Source organism: Elephantulus edwardii, unplaced genomic scaffold (assembly GCF_000299155.1).
Source record: "Elephantulus edwardii isolate Elephantulus edwardi_28Jun2011 unplaced genomic scaffold, EleEdw1.0 scaffold00297, whole genome shotgun sequence".
In the NCBI taxonomy this organism is placed as follows: Eukaryota; Metazoa; Chordata; class Mammalia; order Macroscelidea; family Macroscelididae; genus Elephantulus; species Elephantulus edwardii.
In genome coordinates, this window is record NW_006400047.1 from 2,070,599 (window position 1) to 2,088,214 (window position 17,616).

General features: G+C 45.2%; 2 protein-coding genes and 1 pseudogene across 2 annotated transcripts in view; 1 reads left to right on the top strand and 2 right to left on the bottom strand.

The window, feature by feature from the left end:
- The window catches only part of LOC102849865, a 4,768-nt pseudogene extending 2,272 nt beyond the window's left edge, over positions 1 to 2,496 (bottom strand).
- A 6,285-nt stretch (positions 2,497 to 8,781) lies between these two features.
- On the bottom strand, positions 8,782 to 17,145 carry FOXRED1 (FAD-dependent oxidoreductase domain containing 1). Its single transcript, XM_006900851.1, has 11 exons — positions 17,061 to 17,145; positions 15,336 to 15,556; positions 14,532 to 14,642; positions 14,174 to 14,292; positions 12,217 to 12,311; positions 11,854 to 11,955; positions 11,487 to 11,563; positions 11,160 to 11,320; positions 10,569 to 10,698; positions 9,230 to 9,334; positions 8,782 to 9,036 (listed from the first exon to the last, which is right to left on the bottom strand). The coding sequence occupies exons 1-11, from the start codon at positions 17,143 to 17,145 to the stop codon at positions 8,782 to 8,784; spliced, it is 1,461 nt and encodes a 486-aa protein (XP_006900913.1).
- SRPR (signal recognition particle receptor (docking protein)) overlaps positions 17,144 to 17,616 on the top strand; it is a 5,363-nt gene continuing 4,890 nt past the window's right edge. The window contains exon 1 of the mRNA XM_006900861.1: positions 17,144 to 17,325. Within this exon, the coding sequence (XP_006900923.1) occupies positions 17,144 to 17,325 (182 nt within the window). The remainder of the gene's footprint in view (positions 17,326 to 17,616) is intronic.

The window sequence follows — 17,616 nt, forward strand, 5'->3', positions numbered from 1 at the left end:
AAAAAGTGAGGAGGATATGAAACTTTCACTGGAGAAGGCCAAAGACTACAGCCTTCAGTATGGATTGCATCTCAACATCAAGAAAAGAAAGGTCCTCACCACAGTATCAATGGTCAACCTTATGCTAAATGGAGGACTGGATCCACAATGCACACCCTTGGAATCAACAGTCAGGAAATCAGGAGACATATTACATTGGGCAAGTCCAATGTCAGGGATCTCTCCAATATGCTAAAGATGCAATAATGCCAGTTTGCAGACTAAGGTGTGCCTGATTCAGGCCGTGGTCTTCTCAATCATCTGCTATGCTTCAGAGAGCTGGACATGAATAAGGATAACAGAATTGATGCCTTTGAGTTGTGGTGCTAGAGAAGAGTATTAATATTCCATGGACTGCAAAAAAAAAAAACAAAAAAAAACAAAAAAAAAAAACCCCAACAAAACAAAACAAAAAACCAGAGGAAAAAAAGCCCCAACAACAAACAGATATGTCTTGGAAAAAGTGCCAAAAGAGTACTCTTTGGAGGTAAATATGGCAAAGCTTTGTCTTGAATATTTTGGACATGGAGCTAGGTGAGGCTATTGCCCTAAAATGTGATCTATTCTGGAGAACATTCTATGCACATTGGAAAAGGTATACTGTGCTTTTTATAAGCTTTTTAAGCTTATAAATATCTATGAGATGAAGTTGGTTTATTGTGTGAATTCTTCAGTATCTTTATTGAGTTTCTTTCTGGTAGTTCTATTGTTTCATGAAAATGGTGTATTGAAGTCTCCAAGTGCTATTGTGTTGTCTATTTCTTTTTTCAGTTTTGTTAATGTTTGTTTTATATTTTTGTAGGTCTTTCATTTGGTGTATAGATATTTACTATTGTTATGTCCTCTTGTTCTATTGGCCCTTTAAGCATTATGTAGTGACCTTTTTCCTTTGTGATGGTTTTTGCATTGAAATTTATCAGAGATTACTATCACTACTACTTTTTTTTTTGGTTGCCATTTGCTTGGTCTATTTTCTCTCACCCTTTTTAGGCTTTACTTTCATTTTTAAGGTGTGTCTCTTATACACAACATATTGATCGATTTTGGTTTTTCATCAATCAGCTACTCTTTTTCTCTTCAATGGTGCATTTAAGCCATTCACATTCAGTGTGATTATTAAGAGGCAAGGCTTATTGCCCTTATTTTGTTCTTTTTGGTGTTGTTGCTAGTTTAGTCCATATCTTTAGGACATCTCTCAGTGTTTCCTACAACACTGGTCTTATTTTTATGAACTTTCTTAGGTTATGTTTTTCTGGGAATATCTTGATTTCTCCTTCATATTTGATGGACAGTATTTTTGGTTGACAGTTGTGTTCTTTGTGTGTTCAATATATGTTATTCCACTGTCTTCTTGCTTGCATGGTTTCTGCTGAGAAGCTGGCGCTTAATCTTATCTGCTCTCCCTTATGGGTTACTCTTTGTTTCTCCCTCACTGCTTTCAGAATTCTCCTTATCTTTGGTTCTGGCAAATTTGCCTATGCTATGCCTTGGTGCTTTTCTTTTGGGGTCTATACTATATGGTGTCTGCTCAGCTTCTTGAATATATATTCTCTCATTCTTCATTATGCCTGGGAAATTTTCTTGTAGTAATTCTACAATTTTTTCAGTGCCTTTACTTGCTTTTTCCAGTTCTGTGATTCTGATGATGCACATGTTATTTCTCTTGATGGAGTCCCACATTATTCTTAGGATTTCTTCTTTTTTGATTCTGCATTTTGCTCTAGCAGATCAGTGGTGACAATTGTATTTTCTATTTTTCTGGTTCTTTGTTCCATCTGCTCAACTCTGTTCATGTATCCCCCATCATGTTGACAGCATCTGAAACCTTGGGCCTCATATTTTGGACGTGGTTTCTTGCTTTTCTAGTGCCTCTAAAGCTTCATTAGTTTTATCTGCATTGTTTTGGATTTTTTTTTAAGCTACTCCTGATTTTTGCTTGCAATGTCCTGTAATTCTTGAAGTTTGTTTTTCACCCATTGAAAATATTCAATCATTATTCTTTTGAATTCTGTGTCAGAAAGTTCTATTGGGCTTCCTGGTCTCTGGGAATTCATTGCTACTGTGTCACTTTTTGGGGGTGATACCTTGCTTTGGGCTTCTGTGGGGTGCGAGGTAGTCTGCTTCTTTCTGGACATTTCTGTTGTAGAATTTTTCATGCTTGAGGTGATAGCTGGTTCTTGATCTGACATCACTGCCCCAGAAGAACGTTGGGCAGGCACACAAGCCAGACAGCAGTTTGTTCCCCAAAGTACCTGAATGACTAAGGAGGCAGTTGGTTCCCCTAAGTACCTGAATAACCAAGGAGGAAACCTGTTTTTCCCTTTTGGAAGTGGCTTCTCACCTCCATTGAGGGGCCCAGGACCTTCCTGTTGCCTGAGTTAAGGGGTCCCACATGGTCCAGCCAGACAGCAGTTTGTTCACCAAAGTACCTGCTTGCTCCTGGTGGGTAGGTCCCATTGTGACTTGGCTGGCACCTTCTGGCTGGGACTCTGCTCATGGCTTCTGCTGGGGCCCAAGCCTCGCTGCTCCTGTGGCTCTCAAACTAATTATTTTAATAAAAGTTCTCACTCAAATTCCTGTTTGCCACATTGCTATCTCTGGTGATCTGCTCCTATGCAGCTTGCTGCTGTTTTAGCTCCCTATGCTGTTTCTTTTTCTGCTGACATCTTGGTTCCACCCTGTTTGCACTGTCTTTTCTCTATTTAATGGCTTTTTTTTCTGTCAAAGATTAGTTGCCCATGTAGTATAGCGACCCTATGAACAATTGATCGGAACACTAGCAACATGCCCAAAATAGGAGAGATGAAGCTTTGCTATCTTTGCCTCCTGGGAACACCATGGCTGCACTTTCTCCAAGACATATCTGATTTTTCTTATAGTTCTCTATGGAATGTTCAACACTATTCTCCAACACCACAGTTCAAAGGCATCAATTCCTCTTCTGTCATCCTTATTTATTGTCCAGCTTTCAGATGAATAGCAAGTAACTGAAAAGATGATGGCCTGTATCAGGCTCACCTTAGTCTTCAAAATTACATCATTGCTCTTCAGTAATTTGGAGAGACCTCTGAAGGTGTACTTTCTCAAAACTGTATCTGTTGTTGTTATGTGCCATCATTTGCGACTCATAGCGACCCTATGCACAACAGCCCTAAACCCTGCTCTATCCTGCGCCAACCGCACTGCCTCTGACACACCCATCCCGATTACCCCAGTCACCAAATCAATCCATCTCTTAGAGGGTATTCCCCTCCTGCACCGTCCCTCCACCCTCCCAAGCATGATGTCCCTCTCCAAGCACCCATCCCTCCTGGCAACATGTCCAAAGTATGTCAGACGAAGCCCCAGAATCCTTGCCTCCAAGGAGTTGCTTGGTTTAACCCTCTCCAAGATGAATCTGTTTGTTTTCCTGGCAGTCCATGGTACATTCAGTACTCTTCTCCAGCACCACAGCTCAAAGGCATCACCTCTCTTTCTGTTCTCCCTAGTCACTGTCCAACTCTCTGATGCATAACAAGCAATTGCAAATACCATGGCCTGTATCAGGCGCACCTTAGTCTCCAGAGACACCGTTGCTCTTGAGTACTTTAGAGAGGTCCCTAACAGCAGACTTTCCCATCACGATACACTTTTTGTTTTCCTGACAAACTATATCTAGTACCCGCCATATCTTTGCTGGAAGATCCTCCTTTTCCCAGTTCTGCTCATCAAGACACTCTTCCTGCATGACCTGTTTGTACCTTATTCAGTAAAATTTTTCCTGGAACCTTCCTTCCTCTTTCCTGAAAGTCCCCATAGTAAAACAATTTGCCGTCAAATAGATTTGGACTCATGGGGACCCCTTGTGTACAAACAGCTTCCAATGGTGAATTTTTGGAAGGAGATTTCCAGGGCTTTACCCCCCTGAATGCTTTGGGTGGACTTGAACCTCTAATCTTTCAGTTAAAAGCTGAGATTGTTAACCCATTGTACCACCAAGAGATTCCAGAACTAGGAAGGTGATCCTTAGCAATGAGTCTGTGCTGCATGTTGTCCTTGTGTCTGGCCAGTAAGCACCTTGGCCTCTGAGCGCTTCATGGATATAGTGACTAAGGTGGTGGCTGTGGCCACTGTGGTTCATAAACTGAGGACAGGGCAGGGGTCACCTGTCAGCTGAGCAAGTGTATCTAGACAGCACTGGCTGGCCAGGCTATGCTCCCTCCAGCACTCTGGAGTCCAGGTGGAATGCCCTCTGCAGAGGCAGTGCCTGAAAGGCTTGAGGACACTTGATGATGCTCAGGTTGAGGGCAGGAGAGGTGGCTCAGGGAGGTTCTGATGGAACACCCTGCAGGAAACTGGTAAAGAACTGTGCCTTTACACACAAAAAAATAAAGTTTCCAAAGAATCCTTCTGGGGAGTTTGAATTTTATCTGGCACTTTCCTCCTATTCTGGCTGAGACTGTCTACTGACCATTCAGTTGCTGTTAGGTTTGTCAAGTACAACTGATAGCAAATCTATAAACAGTTGACCTGAACCCTGCCTTATTGTGTGCCATCCTCATGATCACACTAGATCCTCCTGACACACTAGAGCTCACTGCTGAAGTCAACATGTCAATCTGTTTTGTTGAGGGTCTTCCTGTCCTTCACTGACCCTTCATCTTTCCAAGCATGGTGTTCCTCTCCAAGAAATAGACTCACCTAGCTACATGTCCAAAATATGAAAGATGAAGGGTCACCATTTTTCTTGTAAGGAGCACTCTGCACATTTTCCAAGACATATATATTTGTTTGTTCTTTGGGGAGTCGATGAGATATTCAGTACTCTTCTCCAACAGCACAATTCAAAGGCATCAGTTCTTCTGTTATCCTTATATATGATTCAGCTCTCTGAAGCATAGCAGGTGACTGAGAAGACTATGGCTTGAATCAGGTACTCCTTGTTCTTTAGCATTTCAGATCATTTAGTAACTGGGAACTATTTAGCTCTTTTGGCTTTAGGGTAGTCGAAATTGTGCAGACTATTGGTCTTAAAGAAAGTTTCTTCTCTGAGATTTTGCATTTTCATTGTCCTGTCAAGAGTTGTACCTACATGTCCACTTGCAAGCTTTTAAGGTTCCAGACACAATGCAGGACATGAATGTTGTGATCTGTATTATACCAACTGACTGAACTGGTCCTACATTTTCAAACCTAGAAAAACAATCTCATAGAGTAGTTAACTTTATTAAGGTTTTCAGTGGCTGATCTCTGAGGTGCTTCTGGGTGAACCTGAATAGCCAATCTTTTCGTTAGTAGTCAACCTTGTTAACTGCTCTATTCAGGGACCCCCCCTTCCTAGTGTCACAGAACCTGTACTCCATGCTTAGTGTTGTCATTACAGGGACAATTTCCCAGGGCCACAATGCTGAGCAAGCAGTACTCAGGGGAGCATTTACTGGAGGTCAGGTGTAGACAAGTCCTGGCAGCTCAGCGCAAGGACATGATGACAGTGTGATACCATCATGGAACCGAGTAATAAAGACTGATGTAATGGTGAGGTGCTGCATATCTGACTGAAGGCTTATCAGACCCATTGTCATACAGTGCATCCCAGCTCACTAACTCTACATGGGTCTGTAAGGCTGTGACAGACAGAGACTGCCCATCTTTCTGAAGTGGACTGGCCAAGGGGTTTGAACTGTCAGTCTTTCGGTTTGCAGACCAGCACATAAGGGACACCAACACTATGGCTCCTTCATTAGACTAGAGAGGGTCACTGACAGACACCTAGTGTTGGTTGAGGCAGTCTGGGTGTGGGTCTGCACTGAGCAGCTGAGGTGGCCACACCACAGGGCTAGCTGGGGGCTGGGCCGGCCTGATTCAGCCTACCCCACAGCCCTAGCAAGTTCTCATGCTAGGCTCCCCATTCTAGTGGTCTCCCTCTCCTCACCCAGCCTCACCTTGTACACACAGGACCTTCCACTGCCTCTTAGCCATCTCTTAACCCTGCTGGTCACCACACTTCCATTTAACTTCACAAAGGCCACTTTTGCATGGTAATGGTGCTATGAGCCACTCATGCCTCACTCCTCTTCCCCTTCCATTCCCTACAACTGTCCAGACCTCAAATTCCACAGAAATGGAAACTCTTCTACCTGATGTCACTTAACCTAGTCAGTAATAAAACCAAGGATTTCGCAGATGTTTGCATTTTATGCCTTTGACCACATCCTCCCTGAACTACCTTCCTACCATTCTCTCCTGCTTTTTCTTCTCTGGCTGCCTTTTCAGTATACTCTACTTTGATCTGTCCCTTAAAATAGGGTAGTGTCCTTCCTGGGTCCCTCCCTGGCCCCATTTTGCTCCTCTCTGGGTTGATGCCATCCTCTCCTTCATGTCCACATCTCTGTGGACAGCCCACTGGACACATCAGGAGCCACCTCCCTATGGTACACCTCCACCTGGATATGCCCATGCTGCCCTGTGAAGGCCAGGTGTCCACACTACAGTCTCACTTGCCTCCTTAACCCCTCTTGGATTGATCTCTTTTACTAACTGTTCTCTGCCACTATAGGACCACCTGGATTTACTGCCCCTTGCCCTAGTATCTTATATCTAATCTCCACAAGATAGTTGGAGTGAAATTTCCAAGGTTCAAATGTCCACAATTCAAACCCCTTAACCAGTCCACTCCAGAAAGATGGGCAGTCTCTGCCTGTCAGCCTTAAAGACTCGTGTAGGGTCACTGTGAGCTGGGATGCACTTTTTCTTCTTCTCCCCATAAATAAAATCCAAGCTCCTCAGCACCTGTTCTCTGCTTGATTTATCACCTTCTTCTTACTCCATTATCTAGCCCTAACAATTTAGAATCCTTTGGCTTTTGTTTTTCAGGTGCATGCTTTGTGAGTGAAAGTTTACATAGCAAATTTATTTTCCACTCATATTTTGTCTTATGACATTAATTCAATCACTCATATACATTTTAGGACATTACTCACAATTCCCACAATGTAAGTACACTCTTTCCCCATCTACCAGGGAGTCCCATCTGCATGAGTCCTGCCATCTAATCCTTTCCAGCTGTACCTCTGGGCAGCTGGTGCCCTCTGGTTTTGTGACAGACTGTCCTAAGATGAGAGTGCCTGGTGTCACATTCACCTTAGGGTCTACAATTTGACTGAAAGTTGAGCCATAAATGTGAATTCTATTCCACGTTCAAAGCATTCTACCACCACTACCAGACAAATTTTATGTTTCTGAGTTTTGTTCCTCACTTTTTGCCCACTCCATCTGGGGCATTCTACTGTGACTCATTTAGGGTGGTCAGCAGCAGCAGCTGGGCACTATCTGCTTCTTATTTCAGAGGCCGAGGTTCAAATGATCCATTAGTTCTATTGATTGTCTCTGTACCTCTTTGCTTCCCTTCTCTCTCGGTTCCTGACAGGGAAAGAACAATATGTGTACCTTAGATAGTTGCTTGCAATCTCACCAAGTAAGATGAAGAACTTTGTCTCTGTAGACTGTCATGCCATGTGACCCTGTTGCTCCTCATCAATGGCCCTGAGGTCCTAGGACTTAACCTTGCTGATTTGTCCTCAGCCTGGAATCTACTTTGTTAAACTGCTCATTCCACCTTTTGGTCTGGCTCACAGGTCAATTTCCCTGGAAAACATCAGGGTAATGCCTGTCCCTCTTCCTGTCTCCATGCCAGTCTGGACAGCATGCCCAAGTGGTACTGATCCTCAGCACTTGGCTAAGCACACTGGATATGATAGGGCCCAGAGGGTAGGATGAAGATGAGAAGGCTCTAGTGAGAAACAGACCTGCTTGCACATATCTAGTATCTAGGCCTGGGCTTTGCTAAGAGTTGTTTGTTGTTTAATGCCGTTGAGTCGTAGACAACTCATAGTGACCCTAAGAGTAGGGGCTGAAAAATTGTTTGACTGGATGAACGAATTCTTCCCTTTTCTCTATAACCTCAACTCTTCAGGAGCTAGGGAAAATGAGGCACTAACGCACCAACAACATACCTAAGGGGGCTTTAGGGGTGTAGATGCTAACCCAAAGATGGCACCTCTTTAGTGGTTCAAATCCACCAATGGTTCCACAGGAGAAAGATGGGCAGTCTTCTCCACTGTGATTTACAGTCTCTGAAACCCACTGGAGGGTCAGTGATGAGTGAATTCTGACTTCTCAGCAATGAGGATAAAGTTCCTGGGAGGAAGGCTAACAGAGGGTCTCAGGCAACTTCCATGAGGTGAAAATAGGAAAGGCAAAGATGAAAAGGAAGTAACCAAATTACTGACTGGTGAACCAAGTTAACAGACAAGCTAGTAATAGGGCTTGCCACTTATCACCTGGGCCTGCTGGGAGAGTGAAGAGCAGTGTTTCAGAACAGCACCCAAAAGACCTGGGCATGGTCCTCTGGAACAACTGCTCTCTGTCCTCAGCAGAGGCAATTCAAGGCAGTGGACTGCCTTGTAGGCAGCACGAGCTTAGGCAACAAGTCTGTCCTAGACTGTTATCACTGTCTATCACTTTGAACCTCAACAGCAAAACTTCAGAGCCTGTGGTTGGCTTGCCTGCTCAGCCACACGGGTGAGACCTGCATGAGAGGAAAGAAAGGTGGGAAAGTGGACCAGGTGTCCTATCCACCTGGGGAGAGCTGAGATCCTGTTGGGTTGGTGCTGAGGATCTGGGCAGTGAAAGGGATAGACAAGAGAACAGACCTAGAACCCAGGGTGATGAATGGGGATGGGGCCCAGGCCAAAGCTTACCAGCTCAGATGATGTTAGCCTCTGGGACCTTCTCTCCCAAGTAAAATCGACTGAAGAGGAAGGCGCTCAGGTTGATGGTCTGGAAGCTGCCTTCCAGCACCATTTCTGCCACAGCTCTCCCCACAGCAGGAGCCTGCTGCAGCCCATGACCACTAAAGCCCGTAGCAAAGTACATGTTGACGACTAGTGGGTGGGGCCCCACTACACCATTCTGGTCAAAGGTGTTGTAGTCGTAATAGCCAGCCCAAGAGCTCCGAACCTGTGGGTATAAAAGCTTGGCCCTTAGGAAGCTGCAGACATGCTCAGCTCTTACACTTGGCTGGGATGAGCATATCATACCCCTACCCCTACTGAGGGCACCCTGTGGGATAGACTAATAGACATGAGGCTAACAGTTGTGAGGTGGCAAGAAGCCCAAGGGATTCAGCACCATCTGTCCCATCCAAAGTTACCTTAAGAGTCCCAAAAGCTGGTATCCTTTGGGTCAAATGGGGCCACACCTTTTCCTGGAAGAAAGCATGGTCCACTTTCAGGTTCTCAGGATCTGGTTCTTCCTCCTGGGGTGACAGGTAGTGACAGGATTATTTTGCTGGGACTCCAGGGCAGGCCCAAATCTCACAGAGTCACTTATCAATCCCTTAGTAAGAGGAGGATGGGCGAATACAGCATGAGGCTATTAAAAAAAAATTAATTAAAATTTATTCATTATTGCACATTTTCTCCCCCATTCCCTTACCCTACCTTGATGCCCCTCTTGTTCCAAACTGTTCTTATATAATGTAATCACATATTCCTTTCAAACAGTTCTTCCCCTTATCTGTTCCAATGTACTGTTCATTATCTATCCACCCCTTCCCCATTCCTCTCCACTCATGTCTGCCCTATTTTAGAACAATGGTGTTATGCAGTATTTATTCTTTTGTGACTGAGATATTTCACTTAGCATAATGTCCTTAAGGCTCCCCCATGTTGTGTTATATTTTACTATTTCATTGTTTTTCAATGCTACATAATATTCCACTGTGTGGATGTAATATAGTTTTTCTATCCATTCATTTATTGATGGGCACTTGCATTGCTTTCAACTTTGCTACTGTGAATAATGCAGCAATAAACATGGGTGTGCACACATCTGTTTGAGTTGTGGCTCTGGTTTCTTTAAGGTATATTCCCAGAAGTGGAATTATTGGGTCAAATGGTATTTCTATTTCCAACTTTTTGAGAAAGTGCCAGATGACCTTCCATAGTGGTTGTACCAATTTACTCCCACCAGCAGTGAATAAGAATTCCAGTCACTCCACAACCTCACCAGCATTTGTTGTTCGCTGCCCTGTTGAACTTTGCTATTGTTGCTGGGGCGAGATAGTATCTCATAGTTATTTTGATTTGCATCTTGCTAATAGCTAGGGATTCCGAATATTTCTTCATTTGTTTGTTTGCCGCATGAATATCCTCTTCGGGGAAATGTCTATTCATATCCTGTGCCCATTTTGTGACTGGACTATTTACATTTTTCTTGTCGAAGTTCTCGAGTATTCTCTTAATTTTAAATATAAGTCCCTTATCAGATATGTCATTGCCAAATATTCTTTCCCAGTCTGTGGGTTTCTTTCTACCCTGTTGAAGAAGTTTTTTATGTGCATAGGGATTTGATTCTTAGAAGGTCCCATTCATCTATTTTATCCTTTCCTGGTTGTAGGTTTTACATTATGCTTAAAATACAAACAGTCTGACTTTTTGATGAGAAAAGGCCCATGTCTTTCCCAGCACCTCCCCATCCACTAAGGTTACCTCAGATGGGCTACAGCCACCAATGTAGTTGTTTCCCAGTCCTTCCCTGCGGAAATAGGCTCCACTGGTGTCTGCAATGAGTGGAGTCTCCAGGCCAGGTCCCTGGGGGCAGTGCCATTGGTACACATACCTGCCATAACCCAGGGGGCAGGGAATCATGGGGACATCAGAGCTAGTAGGCCTCAGGGGGTTGCATTTGTGCATATGCACGCATGTGTGCACACACAGAGTCCTCTCACCAGACACACATACAACGCATGCACATACACACGGTCCTTCTCTCACTAGATAAACACACACACACTCTCCCTCTCACCTTCCCACAACACACACTCTCCTCATCAGACACACATGAACGTGCATATGCACAGTCCTTCTCTCACACCCCCCCCATACACACACGTGCATGTACACAATCCTTCTCTAACCTGACACACACACCTACAGAGTCCTCTTCTCACCAGACAGAAACACACACACCTTTCTTTCACAGTCATACACACATACGCATGCACAGTCCTTTGCTCATTAGACACACACACACACTCCTCTTCTCTCACCAGCCTTTCCAATCACCCTGAGTGAGGTCACCTCTTTCTTGGTTCCACAGGGAGCTTGGTGCCCTGCAGGGTGCCAGGGGCTCCGTCCCCAATGCCAGCTAGCTCTGCAATCTGTCCAGACCAGGCTCCAGCTGCATTTATGACAATGGCACACTCCACAGGCTGGTACTCCAGGCTGTGGTCCATCTTTACCTGCAGGCCAGAGAGTTAGGGGGGCCTTGGTCAGGCACTGGACACAATGAAAGGTCTATTTCTTCCTGAACCCAAGTTTACCCATATTAGAAAGAAAAAAACAAGGACAGTCATTATCTTCTGCCCCTCTACTTCGGTAAGGAAGGTATTCAGGTAAGGAACTTACATGGACTTCATGAATTCTTTTCAAAATTACTTCTTCCCCACCTATGTTCTCCATGCAGTTGGCCGAGTAGATGACACCTGTGACAAAGAGAAAATAAGTAAGGTCTTGAAGGGGGAAGAGGAAAGTTTCACTGGTTCTACAAGGGAGCAAGCAGAGATCAGGGGTTGGATGAACTTGGGCACCCCACAATGGGGTGCTGAAATTTCATGTTAAGGAAGAAGTTCAAGACAGGATGTCCAGAATGACCTTTCAGAAAAATCTCAGCCCCCACAGCCCTGCCCAGGCCATCAGTGGGAAACCAGACCCAATCAAGGTGTTGCCTTGGTTGGGACAGTAAACAGCAGTGGGCACAGGCCTTCAGACTCACGTGTGACCTCTCCCTGGCAGAAGAGGACTCCCATGGACTGGACTTTTCGCCTAAGTCCAAGTAGCAAACACCAGGGGTCAAACCAGCCTTCACCCTCCAACCCTGTGTTGAGAAAAAGAGGCCTCATGAAGGAAGATTAGGACCCTTCTTCGCTAATTCCTGCCTCCTGTTCCCAACACCAACTCCCCTTTAGGGCTTGAGAACTGAAGATGGACACCCTGTAGCAGAGGCCAATCTGCTGCTGGACACAGGGCTTCATGGCTCAGGGAGGGTCCTGCTGGAGAGGTGGAAGTGTCCCTCTTAAAGGTTAGTTATGGGGCTCTGAGACTTCAATTTGCGGTCCCCTGTCCAAGTAAGCCTCACCGTAAGATGCCAATGCCACTCCCTCTGTGTTTATCCAGGGAAACTTGTTCCGAAGCTGCTCAGGAGACATCAGACAGACCTTAGCTCCCTCCTGCCTGAGAGAAAGGTGTGGTCTATGCATGAATGTTAGAGAGGGTGGGTGTGCAAGGGGACACCAGGGCCCATCTTGGTGTCGTGATTCCAGCTCCCTAAAAGTTTCCCTTACTGTGGGATGGGGAAAAGTAAAATTCCCTTCTTCATGTTCATCACATGTGACCTCTCATACACAAATCCTCCACAAACCATCTACAAACTCACTGTGCCTCAGTTTTACCTTATGTAAAGTGGGGATATTCTAGTGATTAAATGAGTGGACATGTATAAAGCATTTAGGACCCTGACTGTGCTGACCCTATGTGCTGTGTGTGCTTCCTAAAGGTTTTCTTGGCCATAAACATTATGAAAGTGGACTGCTAGGCTTTTCCTCCACAGAGCATCTGGGTAAGTCCACACTGCTTTGTAGTCTAGAGCAGACCATCTGTGCTTCTTGATGTCATTTGTTGTTGTTATGTGCTATTGAGTTGCCTGTGACTCACAGCGACCCTATGCATGGTAGCTCTGAACGCTGCCATATCCTGAGCCAGTCTCACTATCCTTAACCCCACTATCCAAGTCAATGAGTCAATCCAAGTCATCTGGGATCTTCCTCTCCTGTGCTGTTCTTCCACCCTTCCAAGCATGTCCAAAGTATGTGAGATGGAGCTTCAAAATCCTTACCTCCTGATTGTTCTGGTATTATTAAAACATATTAATATTTTCTATTAAACATAAAAACAATTAAAGCCTCAGGTCATCATAATGCATCACTAAGATACCTATTCTTGGATGATCAAAAAAATGGAACAGAACAGGGCTTAGCAAACTACTCCCAATAAGCCAAATGCAGAGACCACCTATTTTTATAAAGTTTTATTAGAACATGCTTTTGTGTGACAACAAGAGAGCAGAATGGTTGTGACTGGGGCTGGGTGACCTACAAAATCTAAAATATTCACTTTATAGAAAAAGTATGATCTTTGACTTAAGCTTCTTGTTAAGAAAAACCAAAACATCACATACTTTGCCTCCCTAGAAATCGCTTGCTGAAAGTGGAGCTGTAGCACTTACAGATGAAGATCAAAGACTTCGGTATAAATTACATTTCAACATAAGGGAAACAAAATCTTTACCACTAGAACAGTAAGCAATACCATGACAAATAAAGAGTGATGCTGGAGAGAATTTCTTTTTATTTGGGTCCACAATCCATAAGGAAAGTCTGCTGCAGAAGACCTCTTTAAAGAGCAAAGGTGTTGCTCTGATAACTGACGTGCATCTACCTAAGTCATGATATTTGCCTGATGTGCATGCAAAAGCTAGACAATAAATAAGGAAGACCAAAGAATTGACGCTTTTGAATTATGGTGTTGGTATAGACTACTGACTATATTCTGCATGAACTGCAGGAAGAACGAACTGTTCTATCTTGGAAGAAGGATAGTAACAATCATCCTTAGAAGCAAAGATCCTCACACACACTTTGGATATGTTATCAGGAAGGGTTAGTCCCTTGGAGAAGGACAGTGAAAAACAGGATCAGTGAGAAAGAAGATGACCATCAATGAGAAGGACTGACAGAGCTACTGCACTAACAGTAAGCAATATCTTGAGGCTGCCACAGGATCTGTGCTTCTTCCACTGCCTACGGGATGCCAACGCCAACAATGACAACAACAGGAATTCTCATTTCCTCTGTCTAGGACATGCCACAGGCAATTCTGACCTGCAGTAGTGTGCTTTCTGCTGCTCCACAGCATGACCCCAGGGCATCAGAGGTTTGAATACAACACTCCCCTCTGCACCCTGACCCCACTCTCCATCTGTCCACTGCTCCACAGCATGAACCCCAGGCTATCAGAGGTTTGAAGCCGACACTCACCTCTGTACTTTGACACCACTCTCCATGATGGCAGCATCTGCTTCTGAAGCCAGGAAAAGGTACCCTGAGGGGTTGAACTGCAGATTCAAGGGAGGACCATCGACTACGGCCAGGTACTCCTATGTGTGGAGAAAAGTCATCAAAGAAGTTTAAGAATGTTCCTGGCTTCCAACAGCTTCCTAAACCCCAAGACATAAGTTTTCCTCTAGAAAGAAGGCATTATTTCTAGGAAGAAAAACCAGGGGCCCAATTCCTAGTTGCCTGGACACCCCAGCTTCTACTATCCCCCAGCCAGCTGGACTGTTCTTCTTGGTTAGAGGAGGGGTCACTGCGCCAAACTAAATATTGCTTCACATACATTGATGTTCCGTAGAAAGTTGACGGAGAAGAGGGAGAGCTGGATGTTCTCTGGCAACGAGAACTGTTGACGAATTCCTCCGACAGAAAGCGTGGTCGAAGCCTGTGAATACTGTAAAAAAAGGAGAATAAACAAGTTAGACCAGTACACTGTTACATGTGCCCAGAACAGATGAGAATTGTATATGACTTAAATGAAAGAAAGATCCTATTGGTAATGAGTTTGTTTCTAAAAGGTGACATGAATTAACCTATTTGCAAGTCAACCAGCTATTCCCAACGGGAACGTATTTTCAAAACCTTACTAACTGTCATGACAGAGAGGGTTTTGAAAAGGGTTAGGCATGGTGGTGGAAATGGCAATAGCCCAGAAGTTTAAGGACAGGAGTTTAACATTTGCAAATCTACAGAATGGTAATGACCAAAGTACAAAACTCATGGCTAAGTGGTAGTAGCAAATGAGAACAACCAAAGTGTAAAAACCTCAAAACTAAAAGGACTTTTAGAAACAGGTTAGCTGCTTGCATTAATGATTATAGCTTAAACACAAGCTTTGGTGGCCAGGTCTGCGAGATCTTAGAGGGTCCAAAATGATAAAATTTGCTTTTACAAAATACAAGTTAATTGCCTAGGCTCTTGGGCTGGGGCAGGAACAATCTAGGATTATTTCTCAATAAGGCCCAATGGATAGTTCCTGCCCTTTGGATCTCTCAAGATCTTTCCTCTCCTACTACCCCTAGAGTCATTACTAAAACAAGGTATCTTTCTTGCCCTACTCATGTGTCTGCACTACCCCAGAACTCACCGTGCAGTCACGCTCCACCACCAGCACCCGAATGGCACCACGCTGCTTCTCCAACTTCTTCAGCCAATAAGCCACTGACAAGCCAAGCACCCCACCTCCCACAATCACCACATCTGTGTGCTCAGGGGGAAGGTGGCTGGTGTCATACAGTGGATCCCAGGCCCTTCCAGGCAGGGCTGACTGAATCTTCTTCTTGATCTCAGACACTTTTCCATTCCAATCTGTGGGAGGAACTTTGGTCAGAGAGGGAACTCTTGTCCTCTTCCTGTGACAGGGAGCGGAAGGAGGGGGGAAACAGGTGCAGGGAAGTTAGGCTGGGGACTGAGCTGGCAGTGTCCCTTCCTACACAGCTGTGCTGGATCACCTATGCCCTCAGTTTCTTCCTTTTCATGCAGCCTGCACAGCACTGCAAGACCCACCTTCTGCAAACTCATACTCTAGCTGGATAGAGAATGCACACACTCATCTCCTGCAAAGCCTTCTCTCAGGTGAGCTCCAGAAGCACGTACTCAACTACGTGTCTTTCCCAGCTTTGTGAACCAGGCCTCTGAACCAAGCCCTCACATGCTGCAGCATACTCTGAAGCATGGCCCTTCTGAGCACAGCTCCTTACCCACCACCCACATTTCTGCGTTCATGTTCTGTCTGTGCAAATTTTGAATGATTCTGCATCCTGTGATCTACTGTATGCCCCTTTCTTCATCTCTGCTTTCACTATTCTAGACCAAATCACCCTAATCTACTTCACTTCACATGAAAAAGTATCTAAGTAATTCCAAAGAACTCCTGCTCCGGACCACTCTCCGCACTTCAAAAGTAAAATGCGTTTTTTCTGTGCACAGATTTGATCAAACATCACCTTGTTAAAACCCCCAATGGCTTTCTATTATTTGAAGGAACAAAACATTTTACCAGAAAGCGATTAAGAAAGGTAGAGTCAGTGAAAGGAGAGGAAGGTCCACAATAAGATGGATGAACAGTGACTGCAGCAACAGGCGCAAAGGTATCAGAGATGATGAGGATGTTACAGGATAGGGCAGGCCTCAGAACTGTTGTTCACAGGGTCGCTACGAGTCACAATCAACTCAACAGTACCTGACAACTACATATACTGGCTTCACGGTCTGATAGTACAGAGAATTCCAGAATCGAGTTCTAACTAATCTTGAACTGGTCTACTGTTCTTTCCTGAAGTCCTTCCTCACCAGTTACGTTCCAAGGGGCTCAGGGAAACATGTTAAGTCTGGTCATCCCTCCTCCATTGCTACAGCACTAAGCACAACATTCTGCATGCAAACTGGAACTGATGGCTATCTCACAACCAATTAGGCTGTAGTATGGAATGATCTGGGATTTACCCCTTGACAAGGGACGCATTAAAAGCTATACATGTAGGGAGCTCTGGTGGCCTAGTGGCAAGAAGCTGTACTACAATCCCTGAGGTGCATGGTTCGAATCCACCAGATGCTCTGCTGCAGACGGAGGAACAATCTCCTCCTCTACCTGTCAGATCCGATTTGACGGTACACACACCAAAAATTAATAAAAGTTAAAAATTTAAAAAAACAAAACAAAACAAAACAAAAAAACACCTATACATGTGCCCAGGCTCTACACTGTCTGGCAGTCTTTCACTGTCTCCCCCCAGCCAACCCTATCTTCCCATCGTGGCCTGGGGCTTGAATGGCAGCTGGAGCTGCCATCTGTTGCAGCTCTCAACTTTACCCAGAGTGGAGCCGCCTCTGCGACTACTGAGGCCCTGATGTGAGAGAGTCTGGCAGAGGCCGCGACACAACACCTGACGAAGCATGACTTCAAACGCGTCACTAAGCTGCTGCTCCCGCTCCGCTCAGGACGGCCCAGGCGAGCGCGTTCATTGGCCATCTGTGTCCCTGTTCCCGCCCCTCCAGGCTATAGGCCGCCGAACACTCGTGACCTTCCCCGGAACCGCTGCTCACACTCTGTCTACACCTGCCATTGGCTGGCCTTAGTATATGTCAGCTGTGCGCGACCTCAGGAGGCTGGGAGAAGAAAGGGGTAAGGGGAGGGGCCCGGCGGCTCGAAGCGGAAGTGCGAAGGCGCTTGTTTCCGGGACGGTGGAGTGACGTGTCCTGCGCTTGGCGCAGCAGGAAGTGCCGGCATTTGTGGCTTGAGTCCTGGGCCGGCTTTAACCTCCACTGCTGTTGTCACCATGCTGGACTTCTTCACCATTTTCTCCAAGGGGGGACTTGTGCTCTGGTGCTTTCAGGGCGTGAGCGACTCATGCACTGGGCCTGTTAAC